Here is a 22,701-nt window from a genome sequence, read left to right on the forward strand (position 1 = left end):
GTGCGGGGAGCCCTGTGCAGCCCTCCGCAGCACTCCCCAAGGCTTGGAAAGTTCACTAAAAGTGGGCGCAAAGCACTTTCGTTTTGCAGGAGATGCTTTGCGCCCACTTTTAGTGAACATTCCAAGATGCAAGGAGCTCTGCAGAGGGCTGTGCAGGGCTCCCCACTCCTCCTGCAGCTCTATCTACATAAAGTAAGTGAAAGCACCCCCCTTCACCCCCCCATAGGGACGTGATCATGGGGATCGCTTCCCTACCTCTCCCCTTCCCCCGCCGCTTAAAGGAATGGGAGAACCTTAACACAAACTGGTGGGTCGTGACCCACCAGTTTGAGAACCACGGCTATAGAGCAGGGGTGTCCAAAGTTTTTGGCAGGAGGGCCACACTGTCTTTCTGACACTGTGTCGGGGGCCGGGGGGAAAAAAGAATTAATTTACATTTAAAATTTGAATAAATTTACATAAGTTTACATAAATGAATATATTAAAGATGAACTTATATGAATGAATGAAGGTCTTGCAATAGCTCATGGCCTATAAAAGGTCTTGCACAAAGCAAGGTCAGCCTTTCTTTTGCTGCCACTACTGCACCACAGATGTGAAACAAAAAGCAGTGGAGGAAGCCCTCATCCCACAGCTCACGCGAGTGGTCAGACAGTCGCCCTCATGCTGAGAGCAGTTGCGTTGGGCCAGTGTGGGCTCCAACAAATCTCTGGAGGGCCAGAGGCTCATTGGAGACTGGGGGCTTCCTGAGGGCCGCATTGAGAGACCTTGAGGTCTGCAAGTGGCCCCAGGGCCGGGGTTTGGGCACCCCTGCTATAGAGGCATGTCAATGGATTACTTGGCCATTGGATGCTGTTTGTAACAGCTGGCAGATAGGGGAGGGTAATGTGTAGTCTGGCCTCTCAGGGCAGCAGGGGAGGATAGCCCTTGCCTTCCCGATAGCAGAGTGGCATGGGAGTGTAGGGAGACAGCACAAGAAGCAGGTGATCCCAAACAGAGCCAAAGGAGCAGACACAGGCTTGTTTGTCACAGAAGCATGTATTGGTAAAAGGAGCAGGCAGAAGAGTAGTCAGTCAAACGGTCCAGAAGTCAGGGATACAGAGAGGCACAGTCACAAGAAGGCAGTCCAAATCAGTACACAAACCAGCAGCATGACTCGCAGAAACTCCACCACAACAACCCACATTTGGTGTCTGTTCTTGCCCCCATATATACCAGGGCCAGCCAATCAGAGTAGGGCGACCTCATAGTCACAAGAGTCTTGTGACCCACTCCGATTGGCTGTCCAGTGGTGCACTGCACCACTCCGCCATAGCCTATGTGACTGTACACATCTCTCCCCAAGCCACATTACTCCCACCTGCAACAGGTGCAGCTGATTGCACCAGCATACATATACAGTGCTGCTTTTCCTTTATTTGCATTTCATACCAGGCCTGGACATCAAGGTCCCTCCTGCCACATCCTGGTTTACAACAATTCAGGGCCTGGGATGCCAAAGGCCTGACATGGCCCTTCATTTTTTTTTTTTCCTCTAGTAGGCAGGTTACATTATACCTGGACACGACTAGTTTTCACATTTTCAAAATAACTTAATCTATGTTGCAGGAATTTCAGTGAGGATTCTGTGGATTGTAACTGACAGTGTAGGCAAAATGAAAGTATGCCGGCGTACAGAAAGTCCCCCACCCACCTAGCTTTAAACTTACAGTATCACATGATTGATTGAAACAGCTACTTGATCAATTCCAGAGGGCTTCCTTCTGATTGCAGCAGTAGCAACAAATTAACAGCTCACTCATTTGTTATCCAGCTTCATCTCATGGGAAACACACTCAACACACCAGAGACTGCATTAAAGAAACGCTCAAGAAAAAAAAAAAGTACCTAGGTCCTTACAAGTTCAGAGGAGGGCATGGAAGCTCAATATATGTTCGGATACTCTATGAAGCAAAGAGAGAGGGAGAGAGAATGCTTTCCGTTCTCTAGTCTTCTCACAAAATTATAGCTTTGCTTTCTCGAGATTACACCCACCCCATTTGTTAATCTGCAATAGCTTTTTATCAGTAAACCCCTTTAGCCTCTGAGGAATTTTGCTTCTCTCTCGCTCTCCAGCCAAGCTCTCCTTACCTTACATTCTTCAGTAAGCTCACTTTGCTAGCCGAGTCCTGTAGGTAACGCAGCACAAAAGCGCTTCTGTCTAACTGTGCCCTTTACGTATCCCGAAAACGGAACCGACATGCTTCTGTTTCAGTGCTGGGAGACATTCCGAGCCAACAAAGTTAAAGAGGTCTATAGGAGGAGCAGCCTTCTTGTTCAAACGATTTCACGGCCATTTGGAGGCGTTTGCTTTCACTGCACAAAAGTCCCATCTGAGCACAGGAGGCATTTTTCCCCCTGTCCCGGAAATGAGGATAACCAAAACCAATGCTGAGCTAACGAGAAATGTTTCTTCCATGTGTTCTGCTTGGCAGGCACTGTGAGCCATAGCAAGGAAGCACGTGATGTTTATAAATACAATATGCTTCGTGCTGTCATAACCTCTCAGTGACAATGCACGAGGAAAAAGCAGGCAGCGATGCAGCAGGAAAGATGAGGCTCTGGTCCATCTCTATCAAGCAGACGTGCATCCCCTCCTTTCCATAAAGTAAACAAAGTTTTATTGTTAAGTAGGAGAGCACCATATGGGACCTTTTAAATGCATTCTAAGTCGCCTCAGCCATACCAGACTTCACAATATTAATTGCTTAAATATTTGCTCTCCATGCCAGAGAAGGCTCTGTTGTTGCAAGCCTGAAGTAACAGATTTGGGAGTAAATCCATTTGCCTGGAATGCTGTCCCTTCTGGATTATGACAAAAATTGGTACTTTGGATCCAAGACTTTGTACCTGGCTTCTCTTTTCTTCCGGTTTTACTTCTGGCTTGATATTTTAATTTCTCTACTCCTGTGTGAACTTCCTCGAGGCATCTGGCTAACCACCAACCAAGTACAGAGTACAGATTCACACAGACTTCTGTGCGAATAACACAGACTTCTGTGTGAATAAAGCCCTCTGGACTTGTGGACCATGACCTACATCTATAAATATAGGCAACCCAGGCATTGCCTTCAAGCCCTGCTTGTAGACTTGCTGAAGGCCTCTGGTGGGCCACTGCAGGACAAAGAATGCTGGGCTAGGTAGATCTTTAGTCTGATTCTGTGGGGGACTTCTTATGTCTTCTCTTGTGTCTTTCCCCATATAACTCTTCTATCGTTCTGTTCTATTATTTCCTCAGTCCCAGCATTTCACAACTTACTGCTTCCTTCCATTGAGTCTGTCCTTGAGTTTCCTGTCTCATTAGTTGATAATCCTGCAGACAGCCCTGTTACTGGTTTCAGATAGTGCACAGCACCCATTACGTCTGCAGTGCTGTAAAAATAACAGAGTCCACATGGGAGCTCTGTTGGACTCATGTAGGTCCATTCATGTTCTCTTCCCCATGGGGGAACACACAGAATTATTTACCTAGTGTACTGGTTCCCAAACTGTGAGCCATGGCTCCCTGGGGAGCTTTGGAAAGCAGCCGGGGAGCCACAGAATACTCACAAAAAACCTGGTGCTCTTGTTGCCCTAATGGGGAGCCATGGCCAATGGCTCAATAGGTCAAGGGAACCCCCAGAAAAAAAAGGTTGGGAACCACTGATAAGCCACCCTCTAATGCCATGACTTTCAGAGCAGTAAATGTTGTATAAAGTAACACAATATAACCACAGAAACAGCAGTACTAAAATTATTATTGTTAGACATCATAATGGTTATACTGCCTTTCAACAAAAGTGTTCACAAAGTGACTTACAGAGAAGATCAAATAAATAAATGCAGCCAAATCCTAAACCATGCTGGAATGCCTGTGAGAATTTTTTTTTTTTTAAGGCACTGAAAATACATCAAAATTCTGTACCAGATGAACTTCTCTGGGGAGGGGCATTCTGTACCTGTGGTGCTATGCTTGAGAAGTCATAACCTCAGTGGGTGAGGAGGGCCTCTGGTAAAGGTGTATCACATGGAGATAATGGGACAGCCTCTGCTCAGCACAGTTTGTCCTCACCCAGAGAACAGGGCAAGAAAAACCAAGTTGTCCTCCAGCTTGGATTAAATTCTGGAGGTCACAGATGCACTTGGGATATGCATTTGTTTGCACACTGAAAGTAACCCATTTGGTTTGAGCTCCATTCAGTTAGGATGTCCTACTAGAAAAACAGGAGAAGCTAAGGAAAGGCCCAGGATGTTTACGTACCATGAGTGCAAGGATCTTAACACATGGTCCAGTGTGTCTTTTGTTGCTGCTAGCTTTGTATTTTCACTTTCGCTTATTACTTGTGTGAGGTTTTTATTATATTACGTATGGTTTTTACGTCTATTCAAACGGTCTTTGGAGTTGCATGGTATAAATTTATTAAACCAAGGACCTGGGCCTCCTGGATGCTACACTTTGCACACAGAGGGAGAAACAACCATCTGCATGATATATGCAGTCAATACAGTCTTGCTTGCCATGACCTTCGGGAGGCAGTGGGTACACAACTGGACAAACAGGACAAAGCCAAAGCAAAAAATAAAAAAATGCAGGTAATATTTATTGCCAAAATAATTAAAAACCTGCCCCACCACACCCTCAAAATCACATAGGAGTTTCTCATTAAAACTATCCAAAAGAACCAGCATGTTCAAGCAATAAATCTTCCTTGCAATATTTACCTTCCTTTTAAAATCTCTCTCTCTCTCTCTCTTTCACACACACACACACACACACACACACACACCTGTCATCAGAATAATCAAACTCAGAAAAAAGAATAGCAATTTTAGCCCTTAGAATGGTTTTTAAAAAAAATTATGTCCCTCTCAGGGAGGATTTTAAAATCTGCTCTTCTAAATCAAACTATTAACTCCTAGTGCATCAGACTGGTCCTCTCATTTGCATCAGGAAAGTGACAACTATGTACTGTTCCCCAGCCCCACCAGCACCTTACTGTGATCCAACTTTCTTGAACAGACAGCCTCATGTGATCAGCTTTATGTTTTTCAGTGAATCACATATTGTGGTTACTTTTTTTAAAAAACCTGCTTCAATATGGGATTAGCCATAAATCCGACCACTGGGGGGCAACCTTCACAAGAAAGCTTAACCACGGGAAAATAATACAGAAAAGTTACTGAGCGGCAACATTTCCCTGTAAATTATGACAGTGTGATGATTTCCTATGATTTTGACAATGGTATTCCATTATCATCATCTCATTGTTTCCAAAAGCAACTGCGTGCCACATAAGAGCAGGACAGAGTGAAAATGCAAAGAAGGTAGGCTATAAAAGAAACAAAAGGAAGAAGTGCAGTGCAGTAGCTAGTGTGTTGGACCAGTGGTACAGAGACCTTGCCTCAAATTTCCACTTGCAGCTTGCAAGTTGACCAAGACATTCCTCTTTCAGCTTAAGCTACCTACCAGATTGTTGTGAATACATCACAGGCAGAAAAACCTGTGTGCTGCCATGAACATCTAAACGGAAGGAGATGATTAATACGTAGATTAATTCGTTAATAGCACAATGCAAAGAAGTCATAAATGTGACAGGCTAATAGCTTTTCCATAAATGAATTGGAACTGCAATCCCAGTTCCAGTGGAGAAGCTCTATATGGCTATGGAACAAATTATATCTTACCATCAGGCACAATGGTTTTAAACACACCCCCTTTAAAAAAAAAAAAAACCTGATGAAATTTTCCACTAGAAAATTTGTCTACTTGGGATTGCCTACTTATTTATTGCCAAAATAATTATAAACTTAGAGATTGCTTACTTATACCGAAATGGCCAGGTAGAAGGAATAATAAGAGCTACTATAATAATAAGAGCTAATAAGAGCAACCCAACTGGATAGTATGAAAAGAGATTGAACTGGAAAACAGGAAGATGAAAAGCAGAAAGGTGAAGGAGGGCAACATATATGGAAAGACTTAGATCCTATATTTGACATTCCTGGCTTCTAAAGAGTATTTATCTTTCTGATCGATACTTGGCACCTCAAGGCACCCAATTTTTCCTTATTACAAGTTTCACTTCTCCTAAGTAGTTAAAGCCAGACTCCTGAAAGGCAGATAATTTTCATCGCTGAACCTCCATACAATCCTTTAGGTCAGAGGAGTTTTAAAGAAGAAGCCTAGCCTGTAGCTCAAAGGGAAAAGGAAGCTAGACAGAATGGTACAGAGCAACCCATTGGGTTGCTTCATGTGATCAAGTTTATGGTTTTCAATCATATATTGTGGTTACTTAAAAAAAAAAATCCCTAATCTTTATTCACAGCATCTTATCAATTGCAGCAAAAAGATTACGTGTTAAAACTGGAAAGCCATTAAGATCCTCGGACTTTCTGATGCAGAGTTTGCCAGTCATTAGATACTGGAGCTGCATGAAAAACTTTTTCACTCCACCTTGACTTTGCTGTAACTTCATTTAATACAAAAACAAAAACTTCAGTCTATTCAATTACTCGTACAACCAAAGCAAAGCAAGTAAGTGAAAGGGATTCCATCCATCTTGTCCTTGTTCTGCTAATGTTTTCGCTACGTAGCTTTGCACTCCCTTTTCCTGTCCCCCTCTTTGTTTCCAAGGAGCTATAAGCAGCACCCAAGCAGGTAAAAGAGTGCCCCCTCCACAGGTACTTTGTCCTGCCCAGTTACGAATCCTAAAAAATCACTTACCCGGAAGAACCGCTCCTTGAATGAGAAGGACATTCCAGCCATCTCCCCAATGGCTGCCCAAGTTTAACTCTGCTTAGCTTGTGAAAGCTAATAACATCTCAGCTTGGAGGGAGTTGGCGGTAGATCAGGAAATGAATTTTCTTGGCAGAGGTGCACATTTTAACATGCCACCTGCAGTGTGACATACTTCCACCGAGTCACCAGAGAGCCAAGCACAAGTACAGAGAAGACGTTTCACGAAAAGCAACACCTCGCTGATGTAAAATTAGAAGTCCATATTTTTGCAGGTGTTTTTCACAGCTTGAGACATCCACATCAAAGTCCTATATTGTCTGTTAAAAAACCAAGCAGCCCACTTGCCAGCAGCTGAATACTTACTTTGACTGGTTATACCTCATGCATTGAATCCACAGAAAGAAGGAATGCTGCATTACTATAAGAGCGAGTTTCTTGGGAAATATTTCCATTGAACAAAAGGCACTTATGAGGTTTCTAATCAACAGCAAGAGCTTGATGCAGATTTAAAGGAATATTTTGCATCAATAGCAATTAATTGTTACTTTAGGAATGCAGTGGTGATGTGCATGGCCCTAAATAGATCCCCTGCTATAATTAACCAACGGTTCCCAGGTCTTTTCTTAGTACTCAAGGAGGGATTCTCAATGGATTGGCAGATGATTCAGGAAAAGTGGTTTACTTTAGCAGATGAATATTTTACAACTGCCCTATTATAAAAGTCTGAGCAAGGTTGTTGCTAATGATACTAAATTAAATTATATGTAGTATTAGTAAAGATGAAGCACTATCTTCCAAACACGTAAACACTTGAAAGCTCAAGTGGCACAGTTTAGATGCGTCCCTTTGATTCATTCACGAGCCAGTGCCAACAAAAAGTGGGCTGGCTATTTTTAATGTTGACATGTGTAGTGAACAGACATGCTTCCCCTGAATGAGAGTCAGATTTGGGTGTCCCAATGCTGCCCTAAGCCCACTCCTGAGTTACCCGGAGCTGCCACTGTGCCAAAATGGCTACCGTGCTATCCTGAGCGCAACCGGGTGCTCTTTCGTCCCCTTCCCCTGAGTAAGAGAAGTAGCCCCACAATGGGGTTACTCAATTCTGCGACGTCTCTGGAGCCAGCGCAGAATCAGAGACTCTCGTGCCGGGCCATGAGGCCCGACACAGGGCTCAGGATCCAGTGAAGCCGAGCTCCACTGTCCTACTCTCCTCCGGCCCTGCTCCCTCCCCCGCCATGCCATCCCCTACCCTCTCCCCACCCTCCCCCACTATAAAAATAAAGGCCCATAAAATCCAATCAGCAATAAAAAATATCCCAATAAAAACACCCAGTACGTCCAGTATTAGAGCAACCATAAGAGCAGAAGACTATTCTGAAGAGAAATATCTTTAGACCCCAACAGAAAGCTTCGAAGGAGGAAGTAGTTTGTAAACTAAGAGGAAGGCAGTTTCATAAAGTTGGTGCCACTACTGAGCAGGCCCTGTTTCTTGATGCCGCCCCTCCTGCCTCCATAAGTGATGGCACTTGATAGAGGGCCCTGTCTAATGATTGGATGGGATGAGCTGGATTATACAGAAGAAGGCAGTCTCTCAACTGCCATAGCCACAAGCTGTGTAGGGCTTTAATGTTCAAAAGCAGCACCTTAAATTGGGCCTGGAAATGAACTGGCAGGAGCATAACCGCCAGAGTAGTGGCCCAATAGAGTTGAATTGGCAATCGCATGAGCCTGATTGCAGTTTCTGCACCGTCTTCAAGGGCAGGCCCCCCCTAGGGCATCTTGCAACAGTCTAATCTTGCTGTTATCTTGATATACGAGTAGATCAGTGACGTCTAGCAATGCCTGAGTTAATTCATGGAGTTTATTATCTTTCCAATTCAGGAGGGGGCTACAAGCAGATTTGACTTGAACACAAATAAACTTGCAAGTTTGGAAAACTGAGTTAGAAACTGGCTTATTTGTTTTAATCTTTCTTTATGGTCTGAAGAATAGAATTTGGCTGTTTTCTGGGTTCTTCCTCTCTTTGCCCAAATCTTTCAACCAGAGAGAGAGAGAGAGAGAGAGAGAGAGAGAGAGAGAGAGAGAGAGAGAGAGCGAGCGCACAAATGTGCATCACCTAATTTCATCCTCATGGTGTATTGTGAATTTGCATGGTTGTGTGCTTTAAAACTGATCCAAGGGTGTGGAGGAAGATCAGGTTCACAGCACCATGCCCGGTATCTTCCCACTTCACCCTTCAGTTCACCACAGCATCCGTTTAGATTCAATGAGCATAAAACGCAAACACATTCCACATGTTAAGTTTCCAGTAGTCAGCACTAATTGAACTTCTTTAAAAAATGTATTCAACTTTGCTGTAAGTTCTAATTTTAACTGTTCTGCAGCTGATCTTTTGCAGAGCTTGTCTTCCTTATCTTAATTAATGGTTGATCTTAATTAATGGTTGATGAGGTTTGGCACAAGGACCTATTTTGATCTAGCAGTCTGGTCCAGAACAGTGGTTCCCAAACTGGTGGGACACAACCCGCCAGACAGGGAAGCACTCTTCTCTGGCCCCTTAAGGGGGGAAGCAGGGCAATGGCAGTGGGTCCGTCACCAGGATCGCACTGCTACTGGGTCAGTAGGAGGCGTTACTTACAGAAGTCAGCACCACCCTCCAGGGGTGTGGGGAGTCCCATGGATGCCTCCACAGGGTGCCCCAAGTCCCACTTGAGCAAAAATAATGACCAGAAACCACTTGCAATCAAAAACTAAAGTGGTTTCTGATTGTTATTTCTACTCAATCAAAGGCTTGGGGAGCCCAGCAGAGGTGTCCTTGGGGCTCCCCGCACCCCCTGGAGGCTAGTGCTGACTTTAAGTTAAAGTTAAAAGTTAAGTTTAAGTTAAAAAACCCTTCTGACCCTGGCAGTGGCACAATCCTGGGGATCATGTCGCTGCCATTAGCCCACTAACCACTTAAGTGGTTCCCAATTCTTCTGTAGGAGTTTGGGAACCACCTGCCCAGAGGGTGCATTTTGCTTGTCTAAACCAGGGGTGCCCAAACCCCGGCCCAGGGGCCACTTGCGGCCCTCGGGGTCTCCCAATCCGGCCCACAGGGAGCCACAAGTCGTCAATGAGTCTCTGGCCCTCTGGAGACTTGCTGGAGCCCATGCTGGCCCAATGCAGCTGCTTTCAGTGTGAGGGTGACTCCTTGCCTTCTCACTTGAGCTGTGGGATGAGGGCTCTCTCCACTGCTTGCTGAGTCATGTCTGCGATGCAGCAGCAGCACCAAAGGAAAGGCCAGCAAGACCTTGAGCTATTGCAAGACCTTCATTCACTTATATGTTCCATCTCTAATATATTCATTTATGAAAATTTATTCAACTTTTAGATGTAAATTAATTCTTTCCTCCCCCCCCCCGCCCCTGACACAGTGTCAGAGAGATGATGTGGCCCTCCTGCCAAAATGTTCGGACACCCCTGGTCTAAACTGACAGCAGTTTAGGACGCTCCAATAAACCCTTTGTACAACATTCAATGAAACTGACAAAAAAGAAAAGCAAACTAGAGGTGATTGGTGGAGAGTGTTTTACGCACATGTGTGAAAGTATTTTAGCATCCCAGGTCCAGCAGACCCAAACTTCCCAATCCAGTGATTTATTGTGGGTCTCCAGTGTGCATATGGAGCTCTCTCCCATCTGCACAGGTTTGGTTCTAATTCATTTTAGTGCTGAAAATTGCTCTGTACATGAAATGAGCACAAACACAGTCAGTTGTGTCAGCTCACTTTCAGACTTCTGGGTCGGAGGCCCAAGAAGCAATATGAACAGCTCACTCCTTGTAGTGAGGATAGACATTCCCATACACATCATGAAATATGTTCAAATGGCTACAGGCTGGATATGGGGCCAGAGATTAAAAAAAAAATTTAAGTTATTTTTCCTGTGGCTGATCTGCTATGCAGACCAGTCAAGGTCTACTGCCCATGTTCCACACAGAGTAACCCTTGCATCAAAATAAATGTGTACCCTTTAGTCTCCAAATAATGATGAAAGTGTCTTCTTTGATATAGGAAGTCAGTACACAAGGTGACTTTCTGGAGCAAAGCAAAAATAAAAAGGTGCTAGCATTTACATCACACATGGGAAGCACACTGGCAGAATGGGCAGCAAAATGGCAGATGCGCTTCAATGTCAATAAGTGTAAAGTCATGCACATTGGGGCAAAAAATCAAAACTTTAGATATAGGCTGATGGGTTCTGAGCTGTCTGTGACAGATCAGGAGAGAGATCTTGGGGTGGTGGTGAACAGGTCGATGAAAGTGTCGACCCAATGTGTGGCGGCAGTGAAGAAGGCCAATTCTATGCTTGGGATCATTAGGAAGGGTATTGAGAACAAAACGGCTAGTATTATAATGCCGTTGTACAAATCTATGGTAAGGTCACACCTGGAGTATTGTGTCCAGTTCTGGTCGCCGCATCTCAAAAAAGACATAGTGGAAATGGAAAAGGTGCAAAAGAGAGCGACTAAGATGATTATGGGGCTGGGGCACCTTCCTTATGAGGAAAGGCTACGGCGTTTGGTCCTCTTCAGCCTAGAAAAGAGACGCCTGAGGGGGGACATGATTGAGACATACATAATTATGCAGGGGATGGACAGAGTGGATAAGGAGATGCTCTTTACACTCTCACATAATACCAGAACCAGGGGACATACACTAAAATTGAGTGTTGGGCGGGTTAGGACAGACAAAAGAAAATATTTCTTTACTCAGCGTGTGGTCGGTCTGTGGAACTCCTTGCCACAGGATGTGGTGCTGGCGTCTACCCTAGACGCCTTTAAAAGGGGATTGGACAAGTTTCTGGAGGAAAAATCCATTACGGGGTACAAGCCATGATGTGTATGCGCAACCTCCTGATTTTAGAAATGGGTTATGTCAGAATGCCAGATGCATGGGAGGGCACCAGGATGAGGTCTCTTGTTATCTGGTGTGCTCCCTGGGGCATTTGGTGGGCCGCTGTGAGATACAGGAAGCTGGACTAGATGGGCCTATGGCCTGATCCAGTGGGGCTGTTCTTATGTTCTTATGTTCTTCAGAAGGGGTAACTAACCTTTGTGTTGTTGAAAAGAGATGTTTGGGACAGTGCTGATCCGAACAGCCCTTGCCCCCCTCCCATTTTCACTGCTGTGTCACAGGTGGCAAAATATGGGAATGTTTCGAAGTGGGGGCTCAGTCTCTGTCATGAACTCACTAGGCAGCCAACTTGTCAGTGCTGATGTACCCACAATGCAACCCAAGGTAAGGGAACAAGCACTCCCTTACCTTGAGGAGGCCTGCATGACTGTCTCTCCCTCACCAAGCCCTGCTGGCATGGCTGTATCAGCACTTGAAAGCTGGATAGGATTGGGTCCTTAAGCAAGTTGTTCTTTCTCAATCTGTTCTTTCCCCAACTGCAGTTCCTAATATCTATTTGGGGGGGGGGGGATCACATAAGGTTTCTGTTGCAGAAAAGAGACGAATAAGAATGAAAATAAGTGAAACTCTACCACTTACTCTTACATCTCCATTCACGGCTCTGGGCATGTGATTAAAAGCATGTACAGGATCTTTGTTGTAAACTTTAAGGAAAGATCTGTCTTGAATGTTCCTAGAATTAAAAAAAAAATCAGTAATAAGATCAGACAAAATAACTTTATAAAACAAAAGAACTGCATTTTAGCCCATGTCCGTCACCTAACCAAATGATTCAGGTAGCAACACGGCACCAGACATTTAGTGAAAAGCCTGCAGCCTCAGAAAAATACTAACTCTTCCTTATGCCCTGGGAGGCATAAGAATTCTTTTGGGCAACTTAACACCATGAAAATACATTTTCAGTTTCATTATACATCCATTACAGATTCAGGGTGTAGAACAAAAGTGGGTTGCAAGCAAAGCACTTTTCATATGCATATTATTTCCACTTAATTTGTTATTTAAATTCCTTATCCCTCATATTTAGAAAGTGCACTGTTTTTTTCCTCATTGTAACCAACATCAAAACAAAACCTCAACAAAATATTTTTAAAATGTTCTTTAAGGGAAAAAAAAATTCTAATCTAGGATTTAAAAAGAAAAACACATTTAGATCTAGGATAAAACTAGGATGACTCAGAAGTACAAAAAATTATCAAGTCTCCTTTTGGAGAGTCTCTAGTCCGATGCCCGCTTGCATGGAATTTAGCCGCAGTGAATTCAGTGAGACTTCTGAACAAACACACATAAAACTGGGCTGTAAATCACTTTAATGCACACAAAGTTAACATGACCAGTTTTGTTAATTTTGACTCAAAATGACAACAATGTAAAATGCACAGTCGTTTTCAAATGAGCCTATTTTTAACAAAGTTGATGCACTGATGCCACAATTAAAAAAATCAGTTTTCCTTCTCAAAACCTACCTTACCAATAGTGTATAGATTACAGATCTGAGGCAAGTCCAGTTGTTTTCTCCTACAGCAATAAACAATGACAAAGACTACAATCTAAACACCTGATGTCCTCTTAAACCTACAATTCCTTTCATTTAACACCAGTGATCTCTGAAGAATTTGCACATAAGACTGAATTCCTTTGCTCCAGGTGCAGCTACAAGTTCAGTGGGCTGATCTTAATCACTGGGATTATCGTTTTGTTTTTTTTTTAAACACATGGCAAAGGATTTTTGGACAGGTCTTGTTTCTTTTGGAGTCACATGGCAGTTGGTAATTGCCTTGAATCTGTAACGAGTTAGAACTTGCTTTGCTGCTATTGACTTCAAGCAGCCTGTCCCAAAAAGCTGCAGAAGAGATAGATGAGCCCCAGTTGTTAAGAGACACAAGGTTAATTAGGTGTTTGGTGTTAATGAGAGTTAGCACTGAGTGAAAACCACTCAAAAATATGTTTCCTATGGGCAAGTGAATCTTGCTGCAACTCGGTCTCAAAAAAAAGAGTTCACACATTCAAGCTACTAGCACTTTGTGCTGCAGTGCCACAGATCATGCAGCAGAACAAGGTGGTAAGAGTTGTTTTAGTAATCCCCATGTAAAAACACTCCCTGCAAGTAGAAAGCTAGTCCATTAGGGATAAAGGTTCTAATATGGTAGCTCTCCCTGCTCTATGGGGGAGCAGTTTTCTACTTGCAGGGGATGCATATATGCAGGAATACTTATTTCCCACTTTTGTACTACAAAAAAAAAATCTAAAGTGGCTAACAGGAACAAGTGTGAGCGTAAAAGCAACGACAGACAATTAAACAAGCACAAAAATGTAACTCATCTCCAGAAAAAAAAAAAAACTTAATCCAACCAGCAGAAATAAAAAGAAAAATGAAAACACTGCAAACAGAAATGAACCCTCTATCATCAAAAGCCCTTGGAAACAATGAATTTCAAAACAATGCCAGAGAGCAAGGAATGAGGGGTCCAGGCAGATATCCTGGGAAAAAGAGCTGCAAAAGCCTGGTTGCAATGGCCAAAACACTCACTAGCCTAACTTTTGAAGCAGCTCTTTTACTTTGGGATGCTTGCCCTGCTACCCCTGGAACATAGCTCAGTGGTGATGCAGACACTTTGAACAAAGAAGGCCCCAAGTTTAATCTCTGGCATGTCCACATAAGGTTGGGAAAGACTATCCGAGGCTGAGGAACTGGCCGAAATTCACCCAGAGAGATTTGAACTCTGTACTTCTCCAGTCCTCCATTCTAACTAATTGCATGTTTGGAGACTTAGGGATTCTTTGGACAAAACACTGACGCTGAGGAAGCAGGAAGCATCTCAAGCTGCTTCAGTATCTCTATATCATTTCAAACAACCACTTTATAAACTCTGCCCAGGAGGTGCTAAAGTTATTTTCCATGTGCAAGAGGTGTTAATGCTATTTTCCACACCTGGAGAGTACACATCTCTTGGGCAAGGCATACACAAAGGTGGTAATTTAACATGGAAGTGCAGAGGATACAAAGCATGAGGCACTTCCTGTTGCATTGGCATTAATGTAACTGGGCAGGGTATCTCTTATTTGTTTCCTTCTTTTATATTTTAGTCTACTAGTACTCCAAGAAACTCAACCAGAGCCCCATATCGTTACCTACCTCACATCACTCAGCTCATAATAGATATTTCTGCTCTCATCCTTGATGTATATCGCCACACTGGGGGACTCCAGCATTTTCATTGTCAGCTGCTGGGGGAAGGCACTTACAAAGAGGGCACGGATCGTGTCTGTGCTTGTGATTTCATTGGGCATCTTGAGCTGTTTGGTTTCATCTCCATATTGAAGATACAGCACACCTGCGAGTGAAATAAAAACACACATTTGATTAAAATGATTGATACAACAGCTACAAGATCAAGAAAATAGACCATGGTGAGAGGCTTGCCTACACACAAAAGTAGTTCAGTCAAGCACTACTCATTTTTATATATCTTTACCTTTTTAATTCAGTATTGGAAAAGGTGTAGAATTCCTTATGGCTATCGATTATATGTTTCAAAGATACACAGAGGCTATAAGGAAGATTTTTTTTTTTTTTGGTCCTAATGTGGCAATTTCAGTTGCACAAAGAAAAGCTACTTTCTCTTTGACTCAATATCCACAGCAAACACTGATGCCTGGCAAATAATGTGTAGGGTTTTAGAACTTGTAGAATGTTTGAACTAGTTGGCTCAATAAAGTATCCTCTGCCCACCATGCTATGTGACTAGTATTGGGTTTCTTTTTTGTTACATATTTGCATGTCTAGGTAGCTTTGATCTGGACCAGTGGTCTTCAACCTTTTTCTTGCCATCACAGACGGACGGACGGAAGAGACTGGGGACCCACCACAGATCTTGCTCCCCCTTCCTGGGACCCAAGCTACCCACTCCTGTCCCCATTGCCACCCACTCCCCATCCCACCCTCCCAACACTGCTTCCTGTAACCAAATATTCTTATTAGAGAGAGCAGAAAAAGTTACCATGAAGCCTGGCACTAGTGAAAGCTATGTTGGCCCAGTTGCTGAGAACCTGAGCAGGACTTGGACACTGTCTCCTGGTACATGAAAGGGCACACTAAATGCACCCCCCTTTACCTGGTAGTGCTCATGTCCAGTGATCTTCAACTGTTTTTGCTCCCACAAGTTGCCGCAACCCCACAACTGAGGCTTCGCAACCTCATTGGGGTCATGACCCCAAGGCTGAAGAACACCGATCTAAACCCTGAATATACTTTTCTAGGTATGTTTCTTGAGAGTTGGTTATTCTGGTTATTCCCACCACCACAAAAAGCAAAATAAACAAACAATAAAACGATATTGGTATTACTGAAACAACAGAAAACCCCACATGACTTTTAAGCTTTCCTGAGACCACTCCATACAAAACTTAGATGCAATCTCTACTTTGCAAGAATGCAAATTCTCCATCTTTCAAGCTTCCCCTTTAAGCTTCTTCAAACAACTCAGAGAGACAAATAAAGCACATGAAAATGAGTAGATGACTCCTCTTGGTTTGGTCTCTCAATTGCTTTGTGTTTTGTTTGGGAGGAAATCAGGAAGGAAGGGAGATGAGGACACACCAGGGTAGGAGGAATCCTACTCCCTGAAATAAAACCTGCTGTACCCACTCAGCTTACCACAGGCAAGGCAGAAAGTAAGGCAGGCAAAGTCAGATGGAATTTAAAGTACTAGTGGCAATGGGATGCCCAGATTTCTATCCACTTAAGTGAATGAGTTTCCACCTCCACTGGATATATATATGTTTATTGTCTATGTACAGATGTGATGGCGCAAGGATATTTTTTTATTTATTTCTAAGTATAATCAAGTAGGCTAGCAAAGAAATAGGCCAATAAATATACAACAACGACATCAATAAAAATCACATAAAACAATAGCTAAAAGTACCCAAAGTCTGGCTAAAACACAACTAACTGAAATAAAAGTCTTTGCTGTCCGCACAAAGATGAGTAGTGATGGGGTTAGAAGGACCTTGTTGGAGGCTTTTCAAATTACAGAAGTCACCACTAGAAAGGCCCTGTTATTCCCATCTGCTATGTGTCTGCTAGCAAAGAAATTAAAAAAACAAAAAACAGTAGAGCTTAGTGCTTGGGCAACCATGCCCAGGAGAATCTGGGCAAGTTCATGCTGAGGAAGGGAAACACTGGAATCAAGGGACATAATACCAGAACCACAGAACATCCACTAAAATTGAGTGTCAGGAGAGTTAAAACAGACAAAAGAAAATATTTCTTTATCCAGCTTGCATTTAATCTGTGGAGCTCCTTGCCTCACCATGTGGTGATTTGGCCTAGATGCTTTTAAGAGGGGATTGGAGAGATTTCTAGAAAAAATAGTCCCTCACAAGTTACAAGCCATGATGGGTATGTGCAACCTCCTTGTTTTAGAAGTAAGCTACCTCAGGATGCCTGGTGCAAGGAAGTTGCAACAGAATTCAGGTATCTTGTTTTCATGTGTGCTCCCTGAGGCATCTGGTGGGCCCCTGTGAGATACAGGAAGCTGGACTAGATGGGCCTTTGGCCTGATCCAGAAGGGCTGTTTGTAAGTCAAACAACTTGGATCCGAAGTACATGTTACAGGACTCATGTTACGCCAGTCAATCCACATATCCATCCTGCATTTCCCCAGGAACCTGTACCTGGGAAAAAAAAAGATGTGCATCACCCCATTGCATTAGGGCCCAAGCCTATTCAGCTTTGGAGCACCAGTGCAGCAGCAATACAGCCCCAAGGTAAGGGAACAAATGTTCCTATACCTTGAAGAAGCCTCTGCCTCCCCAAAACAGGTTGCAGTGCAAGCCCCATTGGCATAGCTGCGCTGGCACTGGAAAATTGGATAGGACTAGGCCCTTAGTGTCCCTCCCACTTCACACACTAGTGAAGCTGAAAAGGGCATGTGAACACAACATACCACTGTAAGGAGTTCAATTGCATTTTATAAGGGAGAATTGTTCTAAGAGCCCCAGAAAGAGCAGAATAAGACAGCATTCTGCAGACAAATATTTGGATGCCCAGAGATAAGGGTCCATCAGACAGTAAATTCTTAAGCAAAACACAATACTTTATAACAATTAACAGTTATGGGGCAAAATAAATTCCTCAGACTACAGTCATCATTATTATAATCGCCACCCCCGCATAAGCTTTCCTGGTTTAACTACACATGCCATCAGAGCTTATCCTGAACTCTCCTTTATGATCTTTGTGGTATTCTAGCCTGGGGCCTTAAGCATGGCCTTCCATTAGTTGCTCTCACCTAATTATATGTATGTCTTACATTTAAAAAAGAGAGATCTGCAATATATCCATCTTCAAGTCATTTTCTGTTGCAAGATCGGTTACATGAAAAAGAAAAAGAAAGAAAATAGCTAGCCCCAGATTTGTACTGCACCAGAATTTGCTTCTGTTGGATACAACCAGGTACAGTTCTGTTCCAGCTTTTGCTTGCTTCGATTACACAGGCCAACACACATTTTGCTTCCTGAAACATTACACCAATTCCTGGGTATATTTGGGGTGCTGATTCAAAAAATGGCATCCGTTTTGCCCTATCACGTCTAGTTTTGGGGATATAGTATAGCCTCTTTAGTGAATGGTTCAAGCAGCTTCCTCCTGAGAAAGTCTACACCATGGCTTCCTCATGAGGAAGCTGCTTGAACCATTCACTAAAGAGGCTATAATATATCTCCAAAACTAGACGTGATAGGGCAAAAACGGATGCCATTTTTGGAATCGGCACCCCAAATTCATATCAAACCACCATAAAGTTTGGGAAAAACTTTTCTGACCCTCAAATTTGAAGGTCTGTGTTATCAAATTAACAGCCCCATCCTAACTAAACCCATTCCACTGCCAATGCCAACTGAACAGTCAAAGTGGTCTCCATATGGTAAAGAAACTTTCATTCCTTACCCTGGGGCAAGCCTCTACCGCCTGAATGGATCTATTCAGATTGCATCGCCCATTTTGATGGAGCAGAAACAAGGAGAGTATGGCAAAGGGAAAATGAGAGGGAATAGGGATGCGATACTTGCACATGCCCCTCCCGCCCACACACTCTGCTGTTCCTCCCACCTGCCCCCTGTGCCAGCTTACCTGTGCTGCTTCAGGTAGCCAGTAGTGACAGCAGACCATCCACACTGCCACCATTTGAGCAGCAGTTCCAAAATGCCTACTGATGGTACACATAGCACGCCACTGTGTGGCCATTTACGAAAGCAAAACCGTGTCCCACCGTCATAAATACTTACAGACCAATCTCAGATAACGCCCCGCATAGCAATGCAGTGGAGACACCATGACACCTCCACCTGACAGTGGAGCCACCATGTATCCCAAGGGGAGATTTGGTCTTCGGAGGCCTCCTTGGGGTAAAGAAGCATTTGTTCCCTTGCCCCAGGGCAAACCCGTGCTGGACCACTGGGTCTACTTGGACAAGTGATTATCACTGGCCCAATCCATGAAGATCTGGGTTGGGAGATTGAGGCTGATAAGGGATTAGGATTTGGTGGATGCTGCTGCCTCTAAACCCCATTCCCAATTTGAGACAGGACACACTCGAAGATGGAGGCATCACTGGAAGAAGAGGTAAGGGGATGGGCTCTCTGCCTCTCCCTCTCCCGCGTCACTTGGCTGCTTTCATAAGTGATGGGGAGAGCAAGGAGACAGCCGTGGCCTTCCTCATCCAGCAGGGCTGTAGCTGGCCCAATCTGCATAGGACTGGCGCACCAACCAAAACCACTCCAGCAATAGGTAGGTCAGAGCCTGTGAGTTCGCTAACTCAAAGCTTACCACAGCTCTTTCAGGCCACTTTATGAAAAGGCTGGGTCTTCCCAGGACAGGTAGCAGGGCTCCTATAAAACTGAGCTCCAGCATTTTGGCTTTTGAAAATGAAGCACTGTCCCCCCTACCTCCCTTGACCACATTCTAAAAACATGATCAAGAACAGATTGCTGGAGGCTCTGAGGCATAGCCCTGCACTGGGCCCTGTATTTGGGTGGGCATGGGTCTTTAGCCAGTGCCCAACCAAGTCAAACTTGGATGCCACCCTCCAACGTAGGTCAAAAAAATGTTTTCCTGCTTTGATAGCATATTGCTTATGGCGGTACCTCCCCCACCTACTTCTAAAATTTCCATCATGGCTTTGCTATGCAGACAAGGGACTACCGTTCTATGGTAGAGCACACACATTGCATGTGGAACAGCCCAAGCCTAAATTCCTGGCATCTCCAGTTAAAGGATCTAGAAGCAGGAGTTTTAAGAGACCTCTCCCTGGCAGACCTGAAAAGCTACTGTCAGTTCAAGTAGGTGATACCGAAATGGGGAAATCAGTGGTCCAGCTTAGTAAAAGACAGCTTCAGATCTACTTGACTTTACCAAGTTTGCTCTCACTCCCATCCAGACCAGCAACTTAAAAAGTGACTTTGACTGCCTACCACCAATGACAGACAAGTTGCATTAAATTTCATAACTTTTTTTTTTAACAGGAGCTCCTGGGCTCTAATATATAAGAGGCTGTGAGGCTATCAAATAATGTTTTTGAGGATTAGCATGGCTTGCACGGCATAGATTTGCTGAGGAAGTAATGCTAAACAGTATTTTGGCTCTGTCTATTGCCTTTTTTTTCAGGTGCATTCTCAAGATATCTCCTTTCACACAAAGGAAGAGCAGATTAGAGTAAGGGACAAATGTGATTACACAGCCTCATTTGGGGTGGTGTGTATTTCACACTTTCCCCTGGGTACACATACCAGGAAAACACGCAAGCACATTCAATGAAGCATAAACCTTTTTAAAATCCAGGAGGCACCAGCATGGTCGCTGATTAAGTTGGAAGAGGCAGGATTTTTGTCCTGCAAAAACGTTTATGCAAAGATAAGGAGTATTTCATTTTAAAACCTATTGAGTTCGACAGAAAGAGAAAAAAAAGAGGATTTCAAAAACTAAACAAAGGAAATGTGGTCACCTTTGGGCGATTTAGTTTCCTGGGAGTCTTTTGTTTCAGATTTGTAATTGAAGCTGGTTGTTTGGGGCTTTTTCTCTTGAAGATCTGCCAGGCAGCTTTTAATGTATTTGACCAAGACAGCAAATATTTACATGCATCAAGAAATAAATGGAAATGGAAAAGCAAAGACAAAATAGAAGAATGGACACACTGACCTCCATCAAGGCAGGGAGAATCTATTGGAAAAGTTGTCAGCAGAAGCCCCACTGAAATGAATGCACAAAAGCATCACTGCAGATCTCTGGTGAAGGACTCCATCATGTGCCTTAATGCCAGCTGTCTGAATGATCTGCCCCTATCTTTGGGCTGGCTGGTCACTCCTGAGGGTGATGCTATAGCCCTTTACTTATTTATTTTAATTTATTTTTCACATTTTTATACTGCCTTCCTCCAAGGAGCTCAGGGTGGTGTACATAGCTCCTTCCCTCTTTTTGTCCTCACAACAACCCTGTGAGATAGATGAGGCCAAGGAAGAGAGAGAGAGACTGGCCCAAGGTCACCCAGGAAGCTTTGTGGCCAAGCGGGGATTTGAACCTGGATCTTCCAGGTCTAAGTCCAACTTCCCAAACCATTATACCACATGAAGGCAAACGGAGAAAGGATGGAGAAGCAACTCCTGGTTGGGTGGAATTCTCCTTTGCTTTCTCACTCACTGGGCATCTTTTGGTAGTCTACCTACTTTACAGTCCAATCCTAACCAACTTTCCATACCAGTTGGCTGGTATGGAAGCCATAATAATGCAGTCATACCAACAGGGCACACACTACATTCTATGGTGGGGGGAGGAGCATTTGGGGCTGCACTGCAGTTGCGTTGGCACTGAAAAGTTGGATAGGATTGGGCTGTAGAGTTAGACTGGACTACCAGGAGTCTCTCAGCAACAACCTGTCATCCCTTTCCACTACCTTCTTCCTCTCCCTCTCCCACCCACCCCTGACAAAGCTCCAGTAGGGTGTTCAGAACTGAACATAAGGGGTAGCCTTATGTGGACAGCCACGGTGCCAGAGGATTGGAGGATAGCAAATGTCATACCAATCTTTAAAAAGGGAAAGAGGGGGGACTCGGGAAACTATAGGCTGGTCAGCCTAACATCTATACCGGGTAAGATGGTGGAATGCCTCATCAAAGATAGAATCTCAAAACACATAGACGAACAGGCCTTGCTGAGGGAGAATCAACATAGCTTCTGTAAGGGTAAGTCTTGCCTCACAAACCTTTTATAATTCTTTGAAAAGGTCAACAGGCATGTGGATGCGAGAGAACCCGTGGACATTATACTCGTATATCTGGACTTTCAGAAGGCGTTCGACACGGTCCCTCACCAAAGGCTACTAAAAAAACTCCGCAGTCAGGAAATTAGAGGACAGGTCCTCTTATGGATTGAGAACTGGTTGAAGACCAGGAAACAGAGTGGGTGTCAATCGGCAATTTTCACCATGGAGAGAGGTGAAAAGCGTTGTGCCCCAAGGATCTGTCCTGGGACCGGTGCTTTTCAACCTCTTCATAAATGACCTGGAGACAGGGTTGAGCAGTGAGGCGGAGAGTTTGCAGAAGACACCAAACTTTTCTGAGTGGTGAAGACCAGATGTGATTGTGAGGAGCTCCAGAAGGATCTCTCCAAACTGGCAGAATGGCCAGCAAAATGGCAGATGTGTTTCAATGTCAGTAAGTGTAAAGTCATGCACATTGGGGCAAAAAATCAAAACTTTAGATATAGGCTGATGGGTTCTGAGCTGTCTGTGACAGATCAGGAGAGAGAGCTCGGGGTGGTGGTGCACAGATCGATGAAAGTGTCGACTCAATGTGTGGTGGCAGTAAAGAAGGCCAATTCTATGCTTGGGATCATTTGAAAAGGTATTGAGAACAAAACGGCTAATATTATAATGCCGTTGTACAAATCGATGGTAAGGCCACACCTGGAGTATTGAGTCCAGTTCTGGTCGCC

General features: G+C 43.9%; 1 protein-coding gene across 13 annotated transcripts in view; it reads right to left on the minus strand.

Annotated features, from left to right (window-relative positions):
- KIAA1217 (KIAA1217 ortholog) overlaps positions 1 to 22,701 on the minus strand; it is a 252,662-nt gene that overhangs the window by 78,295 nt on the left and 151,666 nt on the right. For 12 of the 13 annotated variants that reach the window (XM_066629018.1, XM_066629011.1, XM_066629019.1 and 9 more), the window contains 2 exons: positions 14,848 to 15,046; positions 12,291 to 12,384 (listed from right to left, as the gene is read on the minus strand). In XM_066629018.1, coding sequence (XP_066485115.1) covers positions 12,291 to 12,384; positions 14,848 to 15,046 — 293 coding nt within the window. Of the gene's footprint in view, positions 1 to 2,130; positions 2,462 to 12,290; positions 12,385 to 14,847; positions 15,047 to 22,701 lie in introns of those variants that run through there. The other variant, XM_066629014.1, reaches the window with a different exon arrangement.

Source organism: Tiliqua scincoides, chromosome 5, assembly GCF_035046505.1.
Source record: "Tiliqua scincoides isolate rTilSci1 chromosome 5, rTilSci1.hap2, whole genome shotgun sequence".
NCBI classification, from domain to species: domain Eukaryota; kingdom Metazoa; phylum Chordata; class Lepidosauria; order Squamata; family Scincidae; genus Tiliqua; species Tiliqua scincoides.